Below are 21,701 nucleotides of genomic sequence, written 5' to 3' on the forward strand. Positions count from 1 at the left end.
TTGCACAACGCAACTAATTAATGCAATGGATGGGAATAAATGTGACATTGCAGAAGTTTATCGGAACAATGTCACGGTGAATGTGTGCCACAATCAAAGCTAAAGGCGGTCTAATAAAATACTAGAGTGTGTGACTTAAAGTGAGAAAAAAAGATCTGACATATGTAAGTTAATTGCTTTTTTAATATTAATGATGATTTATCTTTGTGTTCACAGAATATTGTTTAAATGGACTCACAAGCAATACTAACAATAAGAGTAAGTAAATCTGTTTACACGATACATTTGGACTACTATGAATTATTTGGCAAATTTAAGGAAAGTTAAATTTAGTCCTTTGAAGGACAATATTAGCATCAGGGTGGTGATGGGGGGCCTCGTCTGGAGCTGCAGAACATGTAATGAGTTCATTTTGCCTCCGGCTGTACTCTAGTCCACAGAAAGCCCTTCATCAGCTCTGGTCCTCAGAACCTGCACAAGATCAGAGAAAACACTGACACCTTTGATGGAGTCTGTGCTGGAAATCATCAGTGAGAGAGATCTGCAGTTTGCTCACCTGTTTCATTTCCATGGTCACAGCTGATCAGAAAAGAGGACATCAAATTATGTGGTGCACATGAAGTGCAAAGCACGTGAGCTTATTGTAGATACGTCTTTATGTGTTTCCACTAACCTGCCCAGTCAGAGGAGGTTAACACCAAGTGTCCGTTCACAGATGCACCACGGAGCAGCTCAGCCAGCCAGGGAACTTCAGCTGGGTTGTCAACAAAAGTCTCCTCTGGTTCATCCACACACAACTCAAGCTCTGGAATAGTAAACACACAGATGTTTAATGTGTCATACCGTAGGTTTATAAAATGATCTTATGTGAGTTGTGAAATAACTGACCGTGGAGATCTGCCACATCAGGGAACATATTTTGTCTTCTTAGCTGACCTATCGCATCTTCCTCCTCATCCTCTTCTTCCTCTTTGGACCAGGCTAGGCTTGTTTCCACTGCAGCGCTGCAGTCAGACATGGAGGATGTGAGGCTGCTGCTTTGAAGTCTCTGTCTCAAGTTTGCTGTGTCACAGATGTAGGCCTCTTTGTGGCACTGACTAGCTGCAGAGAGATGATGATACTGTAAGCCGCTGGTTTAAAGGCACAACATTATTAAAGTTTGCTTGTTTTAAGTGATTGCAAGGGGCAGTATCTCTGTGGAACTATAACCACAATGTTAGATCTTGATTTCATGATGGTACTAGATACTAAAAAGAAACGTTATGTTGTTTTATTAAAAGTACTACAAATTATTTTTTTTAGACTGCTCTAACTTACATTTTCAAGTGACAACCTTTTGGGATTTGAATATAAAAGCTATTCTCTTCCTTGTAGCAGAGTATGACCCTACTGACCCTGCATGTCTTCCAGCTGTTGGATGTAGTTCACTGCATCCCTGGTGTCGATGTGGAGCCGGTGACTGTCCCTGAGATGCTTCAGGACATGTTTGGAGTGGAAAGCTGAATGAGTGTAATACACCAGCTTGGGGACACACAGGGAGCCCACTGCAGTGACTTCAAACCTGCTTCCCTGGAGAGCAAGAGAAATGTTAAGGATAAGGAAAAGGAACGCAGATGAAGAGTTTTGAGCATTGTGTAAGTGTCAGCCTTTAAGTTCAGCTGTGCATGGTGTCATTAAAACTAACCTGGAAAGTCAAGCGGTCGACATCAGACCAGGAAAAATCAAACAATAGACACAGTTTCCCTTCCACCTCCTGGAGAAAGATCCAGTCAGGGCACATTTTAATATGTGCAAGTTCAGGAGCAACTTGATTTAAAAAAGTTCCTGAATGTTAAGTTACACCTCCAAGAATGAAGACCCACCTGATTAATACAGACTCCTTTCAATGTCACACCAAAAAGGATAGAACTTTTCCTCCCTTTTCTCTCCTGCACATAAAATAATGTACAGTAATTAAAATATAAAGGTTTGTGAAACAGATGTAACAGGAAGAATTATTCAGTTTAATGAATTAAGAGCCATAACAGGATCAAACAGGTAATAAATCAGATCATATTCTTGTCAGTTGTGACCTGTCTCATCCTGTAGAAGGTGACTGGTCCATCCTGCAGGCTGCTGGTCTCTTTTATGAACTGTAGGACGGCTTGGCTACGGGTTGCACCTCTCAGCTCGCCATGCAAGACTGGACAGTGCTGGAGCAGATAGTCCCGTCCACGGCGCTTTATCAGCTAAAAATCACAAGCAGGTTACTTAAATGCACAAATAGAAACGAGCTTAGCACTAATGGTACCACACTTTTTACCCAAGAGGGGAAATAATCTTCGGGTAGAAAGTAATGCCTGTGTTTTCTCTCCAGTCTTTCCTCTTCATCACTCCCCTCTCTCTGCTCCAAATCTCCGACTTCAGCTTGGAGTGCAAAAGCTGCCAGCTGGAAGTACAGGGCTTCCTGGTGGTGGCTCTGTGAACGCAGCACCTTCTGCCTGAGCTCAGTGTAGTAGAGCTGCTGCACTTTGCTGCTCCTGAAACCAGCAAAGAAGACACCTAATCACACAAGTTTTATCATAATAATCAGACTGAGAGGCTTAGACACAATCATTTACACAGCGGCACGTGCAGAGGGCGCAACATTCTTGGTTTCCATATGTGCAGAAAGATAGACGAATATTTTTCAGGAATATATGCTGATGGGAGAGCAGCTTACAATATTAGCTGCCCACTCTCTGCATAGTACTGGATTCTCAGAAATACAATGAAAGGTACCTGAAAAAAAGAGAGAAGAAATTCAGAAATATAAATGACTGCAGCAAAAAACTGAAATAAACAATGCAATTTGTTTCTGCTGTGAGCAAATTCTACACTACAAAAACATCAGATCAAACAACTCACTGATGCGGTTCCTCTGCTCCACCTTTTGCCAAAGTACTTGCTCAGTTTTTGATCCAAATCGAGGAAGAGGTATTCATTATCTAAACAAAACAGTTTATAAATCCAATTAACCAAAATGAAACCAGTGTCATTTAACTTCATGGGCATGTAAGAGAACGAGACATCATTCTCTTTTCGTTATGTTCTTGTTCATGAACAGCACCCTCCCTAGAGTCCAGCATGCCACAATAAATGAAGTAAAAACACGTCCTGAACTCCCACACAGACACTCACTGACCTCTGAGAACAGCCAGACCAAACACTTGAAGCTCGCTGACACCAAGTTGCTTCAACACACTGTTCAGCACCTCCTGGCCACAGGCTTTCACCTGAAAGACACAAAGTAATAGAGCTGCATGACATATTCAGTCCATCCTATGACATATGGTCTTTGTTATTTAAAGGGCAACTTCACAGATTTCTTGTTTGGGGAATATGTATTTGAATGTAATAAACTCCTCTCAGTAATTCAGTTGATCATTCTATATATTTTATCTGCACTTTCCACTGTACATTTCAACTCTTTCATCATTTTATGAATTAGTAATATTTCAGAAAGCTTTTAAACTATGCTAAAATTCTAAATTTAAATAACACTGAAAGTTTCTTAACATTTAAGATAATGAAATCTCACAATAGTCCTATCGGTGACAATACACTGAATATTTTGTATAATTCTTTTAAAAACTATATTGATTAAACCACAATCACTGGTGATTGTATCATTAGATTGTGCTATTAAAAAGTAATTTACACTATGTTTTTTCCCAAAGGGATTTAGAATAAGACAAATAAGTACATTAAAAACAATAAAACAACATTAAAATCCACTTACGGTGACAGTGCAGTCCAGATGCTGCTTGTTGGGTAGAAGGATGCACACTTGTCTTCTCTGTTTCATCTTCACGGCCACATTAGCTTCTGGACGTCTCAGCCCTGCATATATATTCTCCTCCTGTCCCTACTAGGTTTAACAAAACAAGGCAGCTTTCCGCCTCACTTAATGACTTCTGATGACTCCTGTAGTTAGTTTATTTTATTTCTTAGCTGTGTTAAACATCTGGCTCGCCCCCACATAGAAATGAATGAGGTATTTATAACTAATTATCACTCAATATATTCAAGTCTAGTTTTACAAATTCAGATCTATACCCAAATATTTTTTAAAGGTGAAGCTGAAAATCCAGGCGACAGGACAGAATACATCATCTGTAATGTTAAAGATGGTCATCTGAGGATGAGATATCAAAACATTTACCCCTTTATACCCTCCAAACAAAGACAAGACAAGAGACCATTGTTAATCTATCATTAATTTATTTAAAAACAACATTTATTAATGCCAGTTGTGCTTTGCTCTAAGAGCAAGAACCAAAACAGTGACTTTTTAGTAGCTGGTGAGTCTCCTTATAGTAACCACAAGTTCGCTGTTCAGTTTCTTTTTTTTTTTTCTCTTTTTCTTTTTGAAGTTACAATCTACAGTTTAAGATTCCCACACATGATAATCTTTAACATGCACAAAAAACAAAAACAAACTCAGAGAACACTACAGTGCATTAAAATGGCACCTGCTTCCCAAGTACAGGCTTGTTTTTTTTTTTTTTTATTCTACAAAGTTGTAGTGGGATGTTGTTACCGCAGCTTCAATAGCGATGAGTCTCAACAACCCCCACGTGCAGTTCATAAAAAGTGTATCATATCTGTACCGACTCCAAAGTATTTTACAATATTACATTGACCTTTTGAGAAACAGATGAAATACATTCAGGAGGTAACCAATTTTATCTTACATCAACAACTATCTTGCTTTTGAGCATAACCCACGCGCAAATACAATTTTCAGGCTAAGTAGAGTTCACATTGAAGCGTCGATGACTAAAGGCGACCAGAGGAAACATGCAGTACAGTACATTTAGTGGTTTTATCTTGGCGGATGGGTCCCTCAGAGCGAGGACATACAATGATCAAGGGCTCAGAAATGCTTTAAATGTCAAGATGCTCTAACCGAGCACCATGGACAAACTGTTTTGCGCACTAATTATATTGCCCATTGAGATAACATACTTTTCTGTTCTTCAACATGCTGTAGGGTGTCATTCACTAATCACACCGTTTTCACATTATCAGTCTGGGTCAGAACAGGGTTGGCAATCCATCCGACAATGACGCCGATTCAAACCTCTCTGTCTCACCCTTCCAAACACACACCTTCATCTTTTTCCCAGCATCATGTGCATCTACACACCAACATTACGCTGGATGTCGAAACTTTATGCTGGATTCAGGTTTCACTACCATTTTTGAATTTCAGTCTCTTTTTTTTTTGCATTATCTTATCTTTACTTAGTTTTTGTTCCCAAACTGTCTGACACGATTTTTCTGACACATGCTTTCTAAAATTAAAACGGAAAATACCAACTATGTACAGGCGGTTGGTTTGTTTAAAGTACAGTGGTGCTAAAAGACTAAAGTAAATACATTAATATTGTAACAGAATAAGAGTAAACTGACCGTTAAGGATGACTGTATTATTTGTGTTCTGAACCTTAACTCAGAGTTCTGTATTTAAAGTAAACAAGTTTCTTCAAGAGTTTCTTGACAGTACAGAGACACTATTTTCCTCTCACAAGTAGCCAACATTTAAAGAGTGGACCTTTAATTCACAATGGACAGAGTCCAGCTCAAATCGCTCTCAGAAGTGATGATATAAAGGCTTTTATACACTGTGTTCAGAGTACAAAAAGGTGGTAATTCTAAATGTCTGCTTTCCCTGAAAGGCATGACCAGCGAGCTTCTGAAAAGCATCTGAATGCAACTGGATGTGATGACTAGTACTAGGTATTTTAGGTGTTAAGCTATTGAACATTCAATGGAAAGTGAAGAGGTGTTACGTAAACACAAAGATCAACCTCATAACCCATGATGAAAAGTGTAACTGAATGCACTTAGATATTTGTGGTTTGAATGCACTTAACTGTTGACGTTTGGGATTTTAGGCTTCACCACATTTTATATTTCTCAAGTAGATATTTTTAAATGTCTGTTCCTTTTTAGATTAGAGAGTTTAAACCTGTAATTGTGCAGAATAATGTACCTTAAATGTTTGTATGGAGGATTAGATTTATACAGATATTCTTGCAAATGAAAAATTGGTTGTGTGCACATTTTGCATCTCCCATGAGTCAGTAAACATTTCTATCTAATGTTGCTATATTCTTACTTTTGATCACACCAGACTGGATATATTTAACTACACTACAAATGAGAGAACTTGTTCTTGTGGCCTATGTATGTACATGTTCAAAATTTCATCTACTACATGTTGACATAGTTTCTACTATGATGTGCACTGAAGAAAATTCAGCTGTTTTCAAATGAGCAAAACGACTTAGCATAAAAATATATTTTCTATTTTTATGTTATGCATGTTGTTATGCATATTCTTCTAGTTCACATAGATGAAATGCAGCTTAATATGTTCAGATTACTGGAAATTATTTACTAATTTTAACAGCCTACTTGAGTATATTTTAAAGTTTAAAACTGTCTCTTGGCTTCACTGGCAAAGTTCACGAAGAGAGGACAATTCCTAGAGGTACGTCATCAAAGTAACAATAGATGTGTTTTATCAGCTGGACAGTTCTAAAACGGATAGTCGTAGATCGAACAAAAAGGGAAGACTGGCTTCAAGTCTCTTCCAACTAACAGCTAAGAGTTAGCGACTTTTACGTGAAGGCACTTCCTGGTAAAGCTTTCCACAGAGTAGCACCTGGGAGTATTTAGAAGTAACCAGTAGAAGCCCTTTATTGGAAGGAGCCTGGGCTCTGACTTGGGCTGAAAGATGTCTTGGTCACAGCAGTGCGAAACCTAAGATGTACTGCAGGAGTTTGTTCCGATTGGCCTGAGGTAGAAAGGTACCGCTCAGCTCCAGAGTGGTCACCTTGTTCTCTCTTCTCTCCTTTAGGACCTACAGACAAATCACAAAACAGGAAGAACTTAACTTTAGCTAATGAACACTAGACACCATCCAAAGTCTACTTTATTAACACTTTATTTCAATAAAGACCAACTAAGTACATCTTAAATAGGTGTTAATACACTTATATTTATATACTCAGATATTATACCATTTGAATTTACCACACACTCTTACCCCGAGTTCTTTGAATGTCCTCACTGTGTTCTTAACCAGGTAATGTGTGGCACTTTCACCTGAAAAAGGAAAAAAGATAAGTGCTTAGATCAGTTTATTACCATTTTTTGAAAGGACTACTTACTGTGGACTTGACTAAGCTACTGAATTAGTTCCAGTCACTCTTGTGATTTCATAATAATTCTTTTTCAATGTATACTGAATTTTGCTTCAGTGTGTGGGGAATTATTGCAGTATTACCATAAGCAGCCACTCCTCTCTCTGTGCGAGTGAGCAAGTATCTGAAGAGCCCCTGTGTGTAGTCGGACTCGGCCATGGGCTGGCTCAGACTGTGGATGAAGATCGCAGCCCCGCTATACGCCTCCAGTACTGGGCTGAGCAGTTGCTGTAGAAAGACGAAGAACTCCTGGTGTTCTGTGGAAACGCTCACCTGATCAACAAAAATACCGACAGAGAAAGTCAGAACTGGATGGATTTAAATTAAAAAAAACTTGTCATTCAGTATTACTAAACAAGACCTTTAGGTAGCGATCTCTCTGCTCCTCTCCAAAGTCACTGTCCTCGTCTTCCTCATCGCTTCTCCAGGAAAGGGGCTCGGGGAACTTTTTGGGCCAAGGTTCCTCTGTAGGGCTAGGACTCAGTTCTTCCTGATCCTCCTGACAAACAAACACATAAATTGAACCATTTGGATTGTGGAAAGTCCCACCATATATTGCACTGATGCAATTATTATAGTTAACAGCACTGTCCATGTTGTGCACTATGAGTCCACTTCCAGCATTAGTAACAATAATTTGTTTTTATAGTAAGGTCTGTATCTGGTAACTGACCTCTGCTACATAGAGAACTCCATACTGGATCAGCCGGGTCACTGCATCATGAAAAACTTGGTAAATAGTCTGACAGGGCTGTGGGTCAGAGACAGACAGAGAGGGAGAGTGTAAGAACAACTTTGGATTTGATCTAGAACAATCTGTGCCTTTTACATTTAACTTTAGACACCGAAAGGTAGCAAACTGAGACAAAAATTTCTTTTTTATCCAAGGGCATACAGTTAAAGACTGTGGGGACAAAGGGTGGGACTTACAGGTGCCACTGCCACCTCATTGATAAGGAAGTGGGAGAGCCCAGCAGCCTTGCGGATGAGTCTTTCCTGACTGAGCAGGAGGGTACTGGGAGCCCCAGATTGGTGATCAGAATCGGATTCCACAACCATCTCTCGCTGCAGGGACAGGATGCTGCAGGCTGGCGACAAATGATCAAAGAAATTTAGTGGAGGAAAAACTGTGATGTCACTGAATTCTCCAGTCTACAACTGGAGAATTCAGTGACAGTTTTCCTTAATGATACAATATTATTATATGCAGCTAGATGACAGGACACAAGAACTAAAGACTTGACGGCTCAACGTACCAATGATTGCATCAGAAATGAACACATGGAAAAGGCCATTGCTGTAAAAGTTGAGCTCAAAAAGTGCCGGTACAGTCTGGCTGGGTGCAATTGTGAATTCTCCATTGCGATTTGCACTGCCGGTCACATTGACGCAGTTTCCTAGGAGGTGTAGGGCGCGCATGACCACGTCCTCCGAGTTCCCTGAAAAGCCAAGGTCAAAGTCCCGTGACAGGATCTCCTCTTTCATGTTGAAAAAGTCCTCCACCAGCTTGGACAGCACCACCCCCTGGAACAAAGCGGTTTTAATAAAACAAAATAAAAGACATGAATCCAGAAATTGACTCCAAAACCGACTCCATAAACTAATCAAAGCCAATCAAAAGCTAGTCTGGGCTTGTATTATTATCTGCAGCACTGGCCATTTCTTAAGGACAGAAAGACGGTTTCAGTAACTGTTTTCCACCCACTTGCATCAGTGTGCCTGCAGAGGGCAGAGGCCGCTAATGTACAGAGGTGGTGAGAGAGGATGCACGGAGAGCAATATCTCTGACAGAGAGAAACACCACTACTATGCAGTACTATATGACATTACAGTCACCTTGGTGTGATAGAGGGAGCATGTTGGGCAAAATGGAAAACCAACTAGAAATATTTTCAGAAAAAGTTGAGGAGGTGTAAGATTTTTGCAACAGAAGGAGGAAACAGAAAAAAAGGGAGGATGTAGTGACAGATCAGCAGGAGAGGAGGTAGACCTACCTGTCTGTGTCTGTACAGCAGCAGACAGGCTACAATGTGAGTAGACATGATGGCTGATGATTTATTAGCCGCTGCAGGGAAAGATACAAAGGAGATATCATGAGCAACACACAACATACTGTACAGATAACACTATCAAAACCTGTCTGCTATTCACAATCTTAACTATTTTTGGAATGTAATGCCACAGTAGAAGACAGATGGACTATAATATGATAACATGCTCTGTTGGATCTCCAAAAACAAGGGACACAAACAAGACTTAACTTATGACTAACAAATATTTTACATATTTTGTACATTTTATTTATTTGGCTCAAAATAACTCAGTCAGAATGTGCAGCACAGCAGGTGTTTATGTAAAACTAGAAATGAGTGCTTTAAAAATATCTAAAATAGTTGATTCTATTGGTAACATGTTAGACAGACTGTGTGTGTGTGTGTGTCTGACAACAAAGGTTACTATTGGTCATCTTAAGCACTGTTAGAGATGTAAAACATTTGTGAGCACTGGCTCTGCATTCCTTCCCTCCCCTGCTTCTCTATCCTCCCCTAAATCCTATTGGCTGAAAACAACATGCCATCCAGCTGGAGGCTTTGTTATTGGCTGAGGGTTAAAGCAAAAATAGTGCTAGCATAGGAGAACGTGGGTGAATAAGCTGGGGGGAACCGGTTTCTGTAGTGCTACCCTAGGGCAAAACACCCTGAGAGATCTGAATTTGACTGATGCTGTGCTGTGTTGGATTTCAGTTAATTGAAGAGGTATGATAGATAGTATTTCATGAGAGCTGCCTTTGCTCCAGTGAGCAGGTGCACCTTTAACACAGGATGAATGGAGACCCCTGTGCATAGAGAAGATAAAAGAGGAATACTAGAGAGAGAGAAATGGCTAAATAGTTCCAAACCACATTTAGCTGAACACAGTATTACATTCAAGTGAGAACAAAAAGAGATGGGTTTGTAATGTTCGTGGCTGCTGTCGTGTATTCGGTTTGATTGCAAATTTTACATTTTAAGGCTTAACAAACAGATCTTGTTGGTGTTACAGTTGGGGTGTAGAAATAAACTTGGATTGTGAAGTTCTTACTGAAGAGGACATGCTTGGCGAGGTTGTTGATAAGTTGTCGTCTGGAAATGTCATCGGGCAGCTCTCTGTTCATCTGTTCCTCCTCCGGTTCCTCAAACAGCTGAGCGTCAGGCCTGGAAGAAGTAAATATATATAATTAAATATAATTAGTTCACATTTACCATTTGTTCCAACTCAAGCACTAAGTCACCAAACAACCAACATAAACACCATGGCGAACCATCAAAAACCAGCAACACAGGTTTTGTTATTTAAATGATCAGTGAATGAATCAGTACTACTATAAATGCAGCAAGACACCAATCATGAAATGATATTTGCAGCATGTGTCCAATTTCAGTGGGCATTGCTGTGATGAGTTACGAACATGTGAGTCTAAATGAGGTGGGACAGAACTTATAATTATGAAGGGGCAGTGCTGAACTGAAGCTAACCCAGCTGCTGTGCTCAGATGTCAGAAAAAAGACTGTGAAGTAGTAGGAGGCAGATGAGGGTCCATAATATTACAGGTGGGACTGAGGGACATGACCGATGTTTATAGAAAGGAGAGTGTGTGTGCGTTTGTCCTTACTGTGCAGAAATGATGGTGGGCATCAAGGTGTGCTCCAGGGACACTGGTGGTGGGATATGACGGCTCCTCTGGGTGTCCAGGTACTCCTACAGTGAAAATTAACAGTTAGTTACAAATACAAAGTAAGAGTTTCTAATGACATGACAATAAAATATAACATGACAATTGTTTGAGTCACACTATAATGACTTAATAACTACACTAATTAATCCCCCGACAATATGTGATAGCCGTCCTTCTTTTATATAAAATCTGTAGTGGATCTGCAATCAGTCACCTTTAGGGAGAAGGGCTGGTTGAAGTCGACTCTCACACAACCATAGTTCTTCCTCATCATCCTGAACACTCCACATGCTATTCCCCACCAACTCTCATTCTTCTTGGGTTTTCCCTGGATGGTTTGAGAAGTTCAGAAAGTTATAAATGACTACACAGTTAAAGCAGACCATCAGCAGAAAAGCCTTTGTTCCCTCATTTCACCCTTCAGTCACATCTTTATAAGCCAACTAATTTTCTGTTGTATTGTTCTTTTAATTTTCATTTTGAAAGCAAAAGCACTCATCCAAGCACTTACCAGCTGCTCACTATTGTAGTTGCCCTCAATAATGCGATCATAGGAGATGCCAACTGGCACAACCAGTACATCTGAGATGGAACCATTGCACATTGTATCTACCACGATTGACAGCATGCCGGCGCGTGGTACAGAAGGTTTACCGCTTCGGGAGCGTGTACCCTCCAGGTATATCTCCAAAAACTGCTGCTGAATCAACATCTCCTCTGTGTACTGAAAGAACATTGATACAACAGAAATGGTAAGAATAGGGGAAAAAAGTGGATGATATTAGAGGAGAGACTAATGTAAAAGCAATAATAGTTTCTGTGAAAGTGTTATTTTCTGCAAAATCTTTGACATCTTAAAGGACAACGTTGATTTTATTACAAGGAGGACAGGAAAGTTGTGCAGCTGCTGTATAAAGCAAGTTAAAAATGAATGATGGTCACCAACAGCTTGACCCTCAAACATACTGTGGAGAACAGGGCACATGCCGAAGCGAGGCAAACATGTTGTGTATTGGTATCTCGACGAACAGGACACAATATGTACACAGCTGTCTCTAGCCATGAGGCTTTTGAGAAACCCTGTCCTGGAATAGACTCTAAACTGTGGCATTTAGAAAAAAGCTGTGACGAGGACAGACATCAAGCTTTCAGAGTCAGAACAGCTTGTGGCTTTTTAAAATACTAGCACATCTTCCTGTGGAAAAGTTCAGATAATTACATTTCTGTGAGAGGCACTAGCGTGCCAGATTAAAATCTTATCTCCATCCAAATTAAAATGCTGCTAAATCCACTTTCCACAGCAGCAGCAGCAGCAGCAGCTACAGCAGTGAAACGTGTGCAGTGAGCTGTAATGTAAAATACTGGTTGTACAATGAGAAAGAAAATGTTGGTCACAATTCTGTCAGCTGCCTGTGTCTTTAGCTGATAACTCTTATCTTAGAGGGACAATATGTAGGCTGTGTTGCTTTCATTATTCTCAACTGTCTTACACAGCCTGCCAACATACTATTTAACAGCAATTCATACTTCTGATAGACTGCCACAAGTTAGTAAATACAGTATACTAGTAAATACTAGTAAATACTAGTAAATACTAGTAGGCAACTATTTTAGTTGCAACCATAGTTAAGAGTCTACAGAATAGCTTACAATGACAAACATTCACATTAGTTCCCCTCAGGTTTTCTTAATAGCAGCAGTTTATTAAGTCTCATTATGAAAATAGTAAAACTAAATAAAATGTTCTAGTTTTAGCAGCATCACTAATTTCTAGTGCAGTCTATTGAGCAGCATTTGCACCTGAAATGTCGTTGTATTGTCACTGCTTTAAAAATGTACAACATTAAAAAACATTTCTAGACAGTAGAAATGGATAAAAATAGCTCAAACCCTGGCCTGACCCAGACTTCTATAGCAAAAGGAGTCCCTGCTGTGACCATCTGTACTTACAAATGGAAATTTTCACCACCAGCCCACACTTCTATACACCATGTGACACCGTATGAGTACAGTATAATAGGATTAATGGTACTGCACTCAAGGGTGTTAGAAGTTAGAAATAGTAACTATTCAAGCTCCCTTTAGAGTTGAATTGACCGCACATGACTTGCATCAATGTTGGCTGGTACAGAGAAGAACTAACTTTATAGCAGATATTACAGGATTGTAGTAGTAATTTTACTTCTTTAGAAGATAAAATGCTAGGGTGACAGCTAAATATAAATCTTAAAGTTACTGCAGGCCAACAAAATAAAACTAGAAACACAGAAGCTGGGCTAACATTACATATTTCAAAAGCTTTGAACACGCTCCTTCCATCATTCAGGAATGAAAAGAGTGGGTATGAAAGCATAAAGACAACCTGCAGTTACATAATGATATGTTACAGGGGGAAATGTGACAGTATGTTAGACCAGCCTGTCTGTAGACTTACTGCATGCAGGAGAGATCTGTACAAAATGTCTTTCTTCCCAGTCGCAGTCTCCTCCATTTTTCGCCGTATGAAGAATCCTCCCAGTTTACGGATGAGAGTGCTGAAAAAAAAAAAGTTTTATCAAGTACTTTCAACTCTAAACTTTCTACACTGAAGCAGCAGCTCTTATTTTGAGTTATCTGCACTAACACACATATCGTCTGTCAACGCCATTTTCAGTATTGTGCAGCATTACATACCAATAATAAAAATTAAGGTGATAAAAGAGTGAGAATGTGCCATGATTTGAATTCTCATTCTCCTGACTTTATGATTTCTACTAATTTACTAATGTTAGTGCTGATCTTAAATATATATATGCTCTACACTACAACCACAGCTTAAAACGCTTCAGTTCTGGGGAGCGATCATATACAGTAGTTCATCTTTATTACATATACCATGTATATGAAGTAGTTTTGCATTTTACAGCTGAGTTTAATGTTTATTACAGAGAAACTACTGCACGTGTTTTGTAATTTATCCTACCTTATTCAAGGTGCAGTTATTATAGTTTAAAATAAAGATTGTTCAAAATGACGCCTTTGTAGCATATATCAGAACTCATGTGCAGCAGAAGCTGAAGTATTAGGATGTCAAATTGTATTTGAGGCAGGTTAAGCTATAACAGGTTCTGAACCTATTTGCATTCCCTCAATTTAAAACCAGTGCTTTGTCTGCATTGTCATTCCTCTCTGATGTGTTTCAAGGTAATCCTCTTTCTTCAGGTATCAAATAGATCTTTTAGTTTATTGGAGTATACTCAGACATTATAGATCAAACCTGACATGACACATGGTTTTTACCTGAGTACAGGGATGCTTAGGTTGTTCCCAGCGGCGATGTGCGGGGCTTTGATATTGTGACAAAACAGGATTAAGGTGATGAGCAGGTAGTCAATGTGGGATTTGTGAACAGGAAGGAAAACCATGGGCACATTTTGCTGTAAAGACAAAAATAAATTATTTGAAAACAACATAGTTCTCACTGCAGATAAAACAGACAAGGACAAGCAATGCACTTAGCAAAGCACAGTAGTTACTGTAGGACCTGGTTACAGCACTAGGCAATGCCTCTTGCAGTTTAACAAGAGAGAGTTGAGTATGTTTTTAAAAAAACAAAGCCACAAAAAAAAAAAAAAAGAATCTGCACAGCTTTCTGTGCTTATGGTGGAACTATGCTGAAAAGCAAATTATTTTCTTTATTATTATTATTTCTCTCTGGATTAGTTAGCTAATGGTGTCCGTACAGCAAGTGAAGCTCTACAATTTAAAAATAAATCATACTATTAGTTGAACAGTTTTACTACAGAGCACAATATTTCACAACTTGTTAACGATTAATCCATTGTTGACATTGCTGACAACTGAATAAGGAAATTCAAAAGGCTCTGTTATTCTTTGTCATTTTATTGTGACAGTTAAATCAATATCTTACAGACCTCTGTAGCAGCTTTCTTGACCATTTCCAGCTGGCCCTTGTGGATCTGTATGCTCCAGAAGAAGCCATTAAAGAGCCTTAAGAGGACCCATCCTGTCAGCCTAACAAAGAACAAAATACATACAGTATACACATATTGGGGGTACTTATCTACAGTAAAATACATGTCTCCAGTATATTCTTTGTGTTTGTTCTTCTAAGCAGTGCTTGATACAAGTGTTTTAATGGCTGGTGCTGATCTTTAGCGAGCAGGAGGTTGTTTTGTTTTTTTGTTAAATGTACTAATGACAAATGAGACACAAATATACTGAGCTTACATGAGCATTTAATGGATTATGAAAATACTTTAATTATTTAAATTGGAACCACAGATGACCTGCACTCTGTACTGTCCCTGAACATCCCACTAGTGCTGCTGCTATGAGGAATAGTCACTCATGCTACACTGTACAACCATGGGTATACACCTGTATGTGGTAGGCCTGCTTACAATGAGAAGAGGGGAACTGCTTTTAAATATGGGAGACTTTCAGAGCTTCCCTGAGATGTGGAATGTTTGCTATTCTGGGAAATTGTGCTTGTTTACCAGTTGTTAGGCTTTTTACACAACTTATTAGCCAGGTAATAACACCATAATCAATGGGTGTTTGTTTGTTTTGGGTTACATGTACCTGATGAAGGCTGGTGAAATGTTGGCCACCATCTCCTGGAGGAAGGCCCGGGCTTTTCGCTTCACTTTATTCACAGCTTTTTGCTCCTGGCCGGGCTGGATAACTGCAGTGTCAAAATCTGTGGCTACATTCACAATTGCAGTCTTCACACTGCAATACACAAAAGCAGAGCATATGAGTATGCATCTTCATGCCTTCAAACACGAGTTTTCCAAAAACTGATGTGCTTTATTTCTGGTTTCCTTTTGTACACTTTACCCACAACTGTAATTTATTCAGTGTTTTCACTTGATGTAAAGCTTATGATGCTTAATGGGATTAAACGTATTCCTACAAATGTTTCATGCGACGTTGACTCCTACCTGCTGTTGTTGAGCACATTGTCCACTATGTTTCTGGTGAACATGTCCTTGTTAACATCTCTCTCCATGACAAACAGCACATAGCTAAGCCTGCGTGCCAACCAGCCCCGTTGTCTGTACACAAACACACACACCAATTACTACAAAAGAACAGATACGTAAAGAACAGCTAACGTTCTTAAATATAGCAAGTGTAAACTTTTACTGATACATGCAGTTGAATACATTTTGTAGAATATTTAGTTTAATATCTGTGAACACAACTTTTCAAAAGTTCCTCAAATGCACAAAATAAAAAGTATAATTTTAGCAGCTAGAGAAATTACACCATGTGGTGTGTGGTACCACATTTCCTGGCAATTGAACACTTGGAATTAGAGAGATATCCATTAGACACAGTTTTCTCAACACAATCTGTTTTGATTAGTGTTAACTAAAAACATCCATGTCAAGGTCAGTTTTGTTCCACAATACCAACTCATCCATATTGAGTTTAGCCCACTTAAATAAAGCAAGCTGTCTAGATTTACACCAAGCTCTTGTTTATAATATTTCAGGCTGAGGTATTAAGGTGTCTTAGTTTTGCCTGCTAAAGTCAGTCACTGGATGCATGTGCCAGGTGTCCACTAGCAAACACTTTAAATTATTCATCTCTCCGCCTCTCCACTGTTTCACCTATCTGCCACTCTTGACTTAAAGTCATTTATTATACACAGGTTGTCAGGAAGGCCAACACCTGCCTGTAACTTATTGATTGTACTGAACAGGAAGACTTTCAGCGCTTGCTCTTGTTGCAACGGGTTAATTTAAGGGTTATAAGACACCAAAGCAAATGTGAAAGTGCACAAGCTTGACATGTAGTTTCATAAGTTCAATATGTTCCTCTTGTCTTGCCAATGGGCTGCTTGGTGAAAATACATTGGAAGGGAAGTGGTATTATAACTAGTAGGTTCTGCTTTGTTTACCTAGTGTGGGTCTCATTGATGTAGATGAGGTTGCGCAATCCCAGAGATGGAATACTGGGGTTGAACAGCTTCTCCTGCAAAAATAATAATAAAAATCATTATATACAAGAAGAAAGACATTTCAGACGTCAACCTACTTGTAGTTTTTATTTCTTTGCCTTTGACAAGTACTTGGTTCATTCCACTGCTTAACAACCCTGTGCATTCTTGTGATGATACACAAAGTCAAACTGGTTCTGATTCTGCTTTGCTTTACTGTTTCTTGTACAGTAATTCTTTTGCTGAAATTGTGTTCACAGAGTTGTCACATTCAAATGCACTAGTCTTTTTTTTGTCCAGGAAACAGATGACACTCTAACTTTAGGTGGTGCTTCACATATTGCTTTCAAATAAATGTGTGAATTGTGGCATCTTTTAGAGTCTGATTGCATAAATATAAAGAAGTCAACCAAACTGCTGCAAAGCTCGCAAACAGTGGAGATGATCTTGTTGCTCCTTATCAGCTTTGAATTGGAATAATGATATGTTAAAAAGAGGATAGTGTCCTGCTATCACTTAACTATGCAAATGAACTCATTATAGAGTTAATTAGTAGTGGCGTAACATTACCCAGCTCTGTGGTGTACAAGAGTGACAGCAGCGGCCTACAAAGGGCCGCTTTCTGTTCAGCAGGCCCTCCTTCCAAGTGCTGGCAACACTGCGCAGGACTGAGGGGCTGGTGCTGCGGTCCTTGACACACAACCACACAAAAATCAATTGGGGTGAAGATGTAACACATAAATAACAACATGAAACACATGAATAGGCAAGATTAATAACACCAGTTCTTTAAGGATTAATTGTTGATGTGGGTCTGTGGCTTACAGAGTCATCAGTGGGATGTTTCCAGTGGTTACACCACTGCTCTCCATTGTTGACTTGCAGCAACAAGCCATCTGACAGCTCCATGTTCTCAGCTGTCTTTTGCTGTCCCTCCAGATCACACACCACTAGCTGGCAAGCTGGCAAGACACAGAAAAAAAATTAAATTATATATTTTAAAACAGTCATCACTCCAGACCATCTGTACCACATGCACGTTACAAAGAAATTTGTCCTCTGCATTTAACCCATCCCCGTAGAGGGACAGCCACAAACAGCGCCCGGGAAGCTAGAGTGGAGTGTCTTGCTCAAGGACACACCTGGTACAAGAGACAGAACCAGAAACGCACCCCACACTGATGCTCTACCCATTGAGCTACCAGGCCACCATTTTCTATTCTCTATTCACTTAAGCGTATATTTTACTTGTTTAAGTTGTACTTTTGCTAGTGAGCATACCATAAAGCCCGTGTTCACAAGTGGCCAAAGACTTCCTCATTTTAAGAGGCACTCAAGGTTAGTCAGACATCAAATAAAAACTTCACTTCCTTATGTGTTGATCAGAAATATTCCCCCATCTTTAAATAATCTTGAAACCTAAAACAGTTGTTGCCGTTGTTCATAATCGGTTTCAAATGATAGATACCCTTCTTCAATTGTGCAAACATTTTTACAGTTTACCTTTAAGTATGCAACACTTAATCCAACGAGACTAAAGGTCACTCCAGTTGTGTAAGTCTATGATCGATCTTGTGAAGCCTCAACCACTTTCCAAAGGTAACTGGAATGAGTCACTATTTTATTCAATGTAGCTCTGTAAATATTTGTTACAGGTTAGTAACTGGCAAACATAATTATCGTTACAGTAAAAAATGCAAATGAGACAATGCATCATATCAGACATTGTACCTAAGTGTTACACACCAACTCAATTGTTCAATTGATTGTGGATTGTAAAAGATTACAGTACCAGTAGTGTTTACACTACTTGAGTCAGGGCTAGGGTCATTTTGAATGTTGAGTCAGAAGTGTGATAAAGGATGAGGAGATATGTTCAATGTTTCATAGAGAAAACATGTATTGTATATTTAGAATAAATTATAGTCTTTGTGAAATTACACTTGTTGTCACTTGATTGTGTTTGATTAAAACACTAAAATAATATTTCAGGTCAATATGTCATCTGAAAATAAAAATAAATATTACACATGCCCTTTGGTATGTTGGTTATTGTCTTGCTAAACCTTTTTTACACTGAAAATGTGCGGCATCTGGGCCACAAATTCACACAAAGACAATAAAACTCTCTCTGTTAAAGAAAAAACAACAACAAGAAAAAAAACATCATTCAGCTATTAATAAACAGCTTAACTCAAGTGTTGTTCACCAGAGTGTTTTTGACACTTCACTAGTTCAAGCAATTTCAAATATATTCTGCATATATTCTTGTGTTTCATTCAAGCATATTCAGGTTTCACAAAGCCATGCTAAGTCAACCTGACTTAGCATGGCAAAGGTTGTTTAAGCTGTTTAGAGCAATGTGTAGCACTGGAAAGACAATTAATTTAAAAGTAATTGCAACATTCATAGTTTTGAGAAGTTTGCATCATAAAGTTATTATTTTTTTAAATACTGATGATGAAATGTGAATGGTTATATTTAACACTGATACGTGGTACTTCTCATTATTTTGGAAATAGGTTAGCGAGTCATTTCATGAATGAATGCTCTCATAGCAAACATAGTATGGGTGTCACTTATGTGACAGTTTTGCTCCATCTTTCTGTAAATAATACGTATGGGAGATGCAGGCCTCTTGGCAAAAATGCTCCTGTTTAATTTGTTTCCAACAGTGGATGAATGCACTCTGACACTGACGTGTTGAGGTGGTAGTAGGTGATCCGCACACTGATGAGGGAAAGTGGGTGTTGAAATGGGTCAGTGACAGAGAGCACTCCACTTGATGGCGTGACTTTGTCGCAAACAAAACAGAAAAAGTTGAAGAATGAGGAGTGGTGGGGCTTAGGTAACAGGTGAGGGCAGCCGCAACAAAACATTAAAAGACAGGCAAACAAGTTTGCTTTCTAATATTATAGTCAGGTGCAAATATGAACAATCAAACAATCATTAATCTGATGAAGACCTATGTAAAAACACAGTTCCTCTGAGAAAACTGTATTAGAAATGTATCTGAAGCCAATATCCAGCTTCCACTTTCCAAATTAGTCACATTTAAAAGCAAAACATGTTTTATTGTTCATATGGACACACGTTTGAAAACGGTGAACCTATTCTGTGAGGCCAAATAATGAGGCCGTACTTTGTTGTCTTCTGATAGTTCAAAATACAATATATGATTGTGAAACCAATCTTATTATTTAGGTCATTGTTAATCAGTGTGTAGGTCTAATCTAGGAATCTGTGTCAGCAACGCAAACCTAGATGGTCTCAATTAAGAGACTCAATTAGAGATTAACAGTACTAGGGGACACAGCTGTCATATTTCATCTCTCTTTAAGATGCCATTAAAAGGTGTGTGCATATGACTGGGTTAAACCGTCTCACACGCCTCGAACTGTCTGCAACAAGCAGGTCAAACAGGAGAGGTCTCTCTGTGACAGATGGGATGTGCGGATAACGTGAGCCGTGCAGACAACAATGGCACAAACCGTGCAGCTTGTGGGTCCAGCATGACTAGCCTACAAGCCAGCTCCGTTTTTGTTGCAATAAAACCGGCATCTTCTCCTCACGAATGGCTCCAGTGGCTGCACGTTTAGGTTCGTGTTGGATGATTAAACCCCGTCTGATCCGTTTCTGCCACCGTCTCTCTGACACACACTGCATGGCATGCTACCGAGCCACATGCAGCAGCTCTGACGTTTGGGTTCACGACACTCCCGAGAATGGGGCCAGTGTGTCCTGACGGTAAATACGCAAATGAACATGCGGTTACCGCTGCATTAACCTGACTCCTGAGCGGACATGGAAAGTCAAGGTGACATGTAACGTTACAGTACTGTTAGGGGTCCTCTTTAGCTCAATGTCAACGTAAAGTTAACCGGCTAACGTCAAATTATACCTTTAAAATCCACCCTGGCGTGATGTAACGTTTACCAGTCACTAATGTATGAATGGTGCCGAGACAATAAGTGTGGATGAATTTATTCTGACTAGAAATGTGCCAATAGAAAGCGATGCATCAGCTACAGTTAACTAAGCAGTAGCTTTGCAGTTAGCTTCGTTAGCTAGCTCGCTACGAACCATATCTCACTCACCTTGACTAATGTGTTACTCTGATTCATATCTCAAACACACACTCGTCGATGAAACCGCATCCAGTCGTAGACTATTTCAGTGGCCCTGGGTCTCCTCACACTCGCCCGCCTCTCCTCAGTAGACCGGACGGCTCCGACTGACCGGACCGCTGCTGTTTTGATACAGCGACGAGCGATGGCCCGGCGGTGCAGTTCACCCCGCAGCCGGGAGAGGGCGGCTCTGTGCCGGCGTACATCCAGGATCTGGACACGCGTCCATAATAAGAAATAAGAAATAAGAAATAAAACAACGGGGACGCTGTGACCATTCATTCTGTGAGTGCGACCACGGGAGTAATGAGATAAAAATAAAGATGCTACTTTTGTTCCAATCAATCTACAGCATCTCAAGATGTGTGCTTTTATTTTGAAAGCATGTTTTCAGTTGTGTAAAATGCTGCAGTACAATTTAGATGTATTCCTACTTAATTTCACTACTTACATTTTCTATTACTCCATACTACTTCACTATATTTCAGAGGCAAATTTTGTGCTTTTACTCCACCACACACATCACTTGGGATAGTTAACATTGGGAATACAGTACTTGTAAGTACTTGCTACTTTTACTTCAGTAAACTGTGTTTGAGGTATTTCTTCCACCACTGCTAGTTTTGGGAGAATAAAAAACATCTCGAATATAATCAACAAGTTGATAAAATACC

General features: G+C 39.4%; 2 protein-coding genes across 2 annotated transcripts; both read right to left on the reverse strand.

The window, feature by feature from the left end:
- Positions 1–239: 239 nt before the first annotated feature.
- On the reverse strand, positions 240–5,139 carry LOC113156634 (FERM domain-containing protein 6-like). Its single transcript, XM_026351873.1, has 14 exons — positions 5,134–5,139; positions 3,761–3,886; positions 3,164–3,254; positions 2,887–2,966; positions 2,702–2,760; positions 2,303–2,519; positions 2,073–2,228; positions 1,863–1,928; positions 1,685–1,753; positions 1,395–1,569; positions 889–1,101; positions 674–805; positions 557–579; positions 240–471 (listed from the first exon to the last, which is right to left on the reverse strand). Exons 1-14 carry the CDS (start codon positions 5,137–5,139, stop codon positions 430–432), a joined length of 1,455 nt encoding a protein of 484 aa, XP_026207658.1. The 3' UTR covers positions 240–429.
- gpam (glycerol-3-phosphate acyltransferase, mitochondrial) lies at positions 4,356–21,195 on the reverse strand. The gene is made up of 21 exons (XM_026351574.1): positions 20,998–21,195; positions 17,726–17,862; positions 17,471–17,590; positions 16,862–16,935; positions 15,897–16,010; positions 15,535–15,684; positions 14,865–14,964; positions 14,230–14,366; positions 13,385–13,484; positions 11,462–11,674; positions 11,165–11,278; positions 10,888–10,973; positions 10,317–10,429; positions 9,230–9,300; positions 8,492–8,759; positions 8,166–8,323; positions 7,909–7,986; positions 7,597–7,734; positions 7,319–7,508; positions 7,079–7,137; positions 4,356–6,892 (listed from the first exon to the last, which is right to left on the reverse strand). The coding sequence occupies exons 2-21, from the start codon at positions 17,807–17,809 to the stop codon at positions 6,776–6,778; spliced, it is 2,484 nt and encodes an 827-aa protein (XP_026207359.1). The 5' UTR covers positions 17,810–17,862; positions 20,998–21,195; the 3' UTR covers positions 4,356–6,775.
- Positions 21,196–21,701: the final 506 nt, after the last annotated feature.

This window comes from Anabas testudineus, chromosome 19 (assembly GCF_900324465.2).
Source record: "Anabas testudineus chromosome 19, fAnaTes1.2, whole genome shotgun sequence".
Classification (NCBI taxonomy): Eukaryota; Metazoa; Chordata; class Actinopteri; order Anabantiformes; family Anabantidae; genus Anabas; species Anabas testudineus.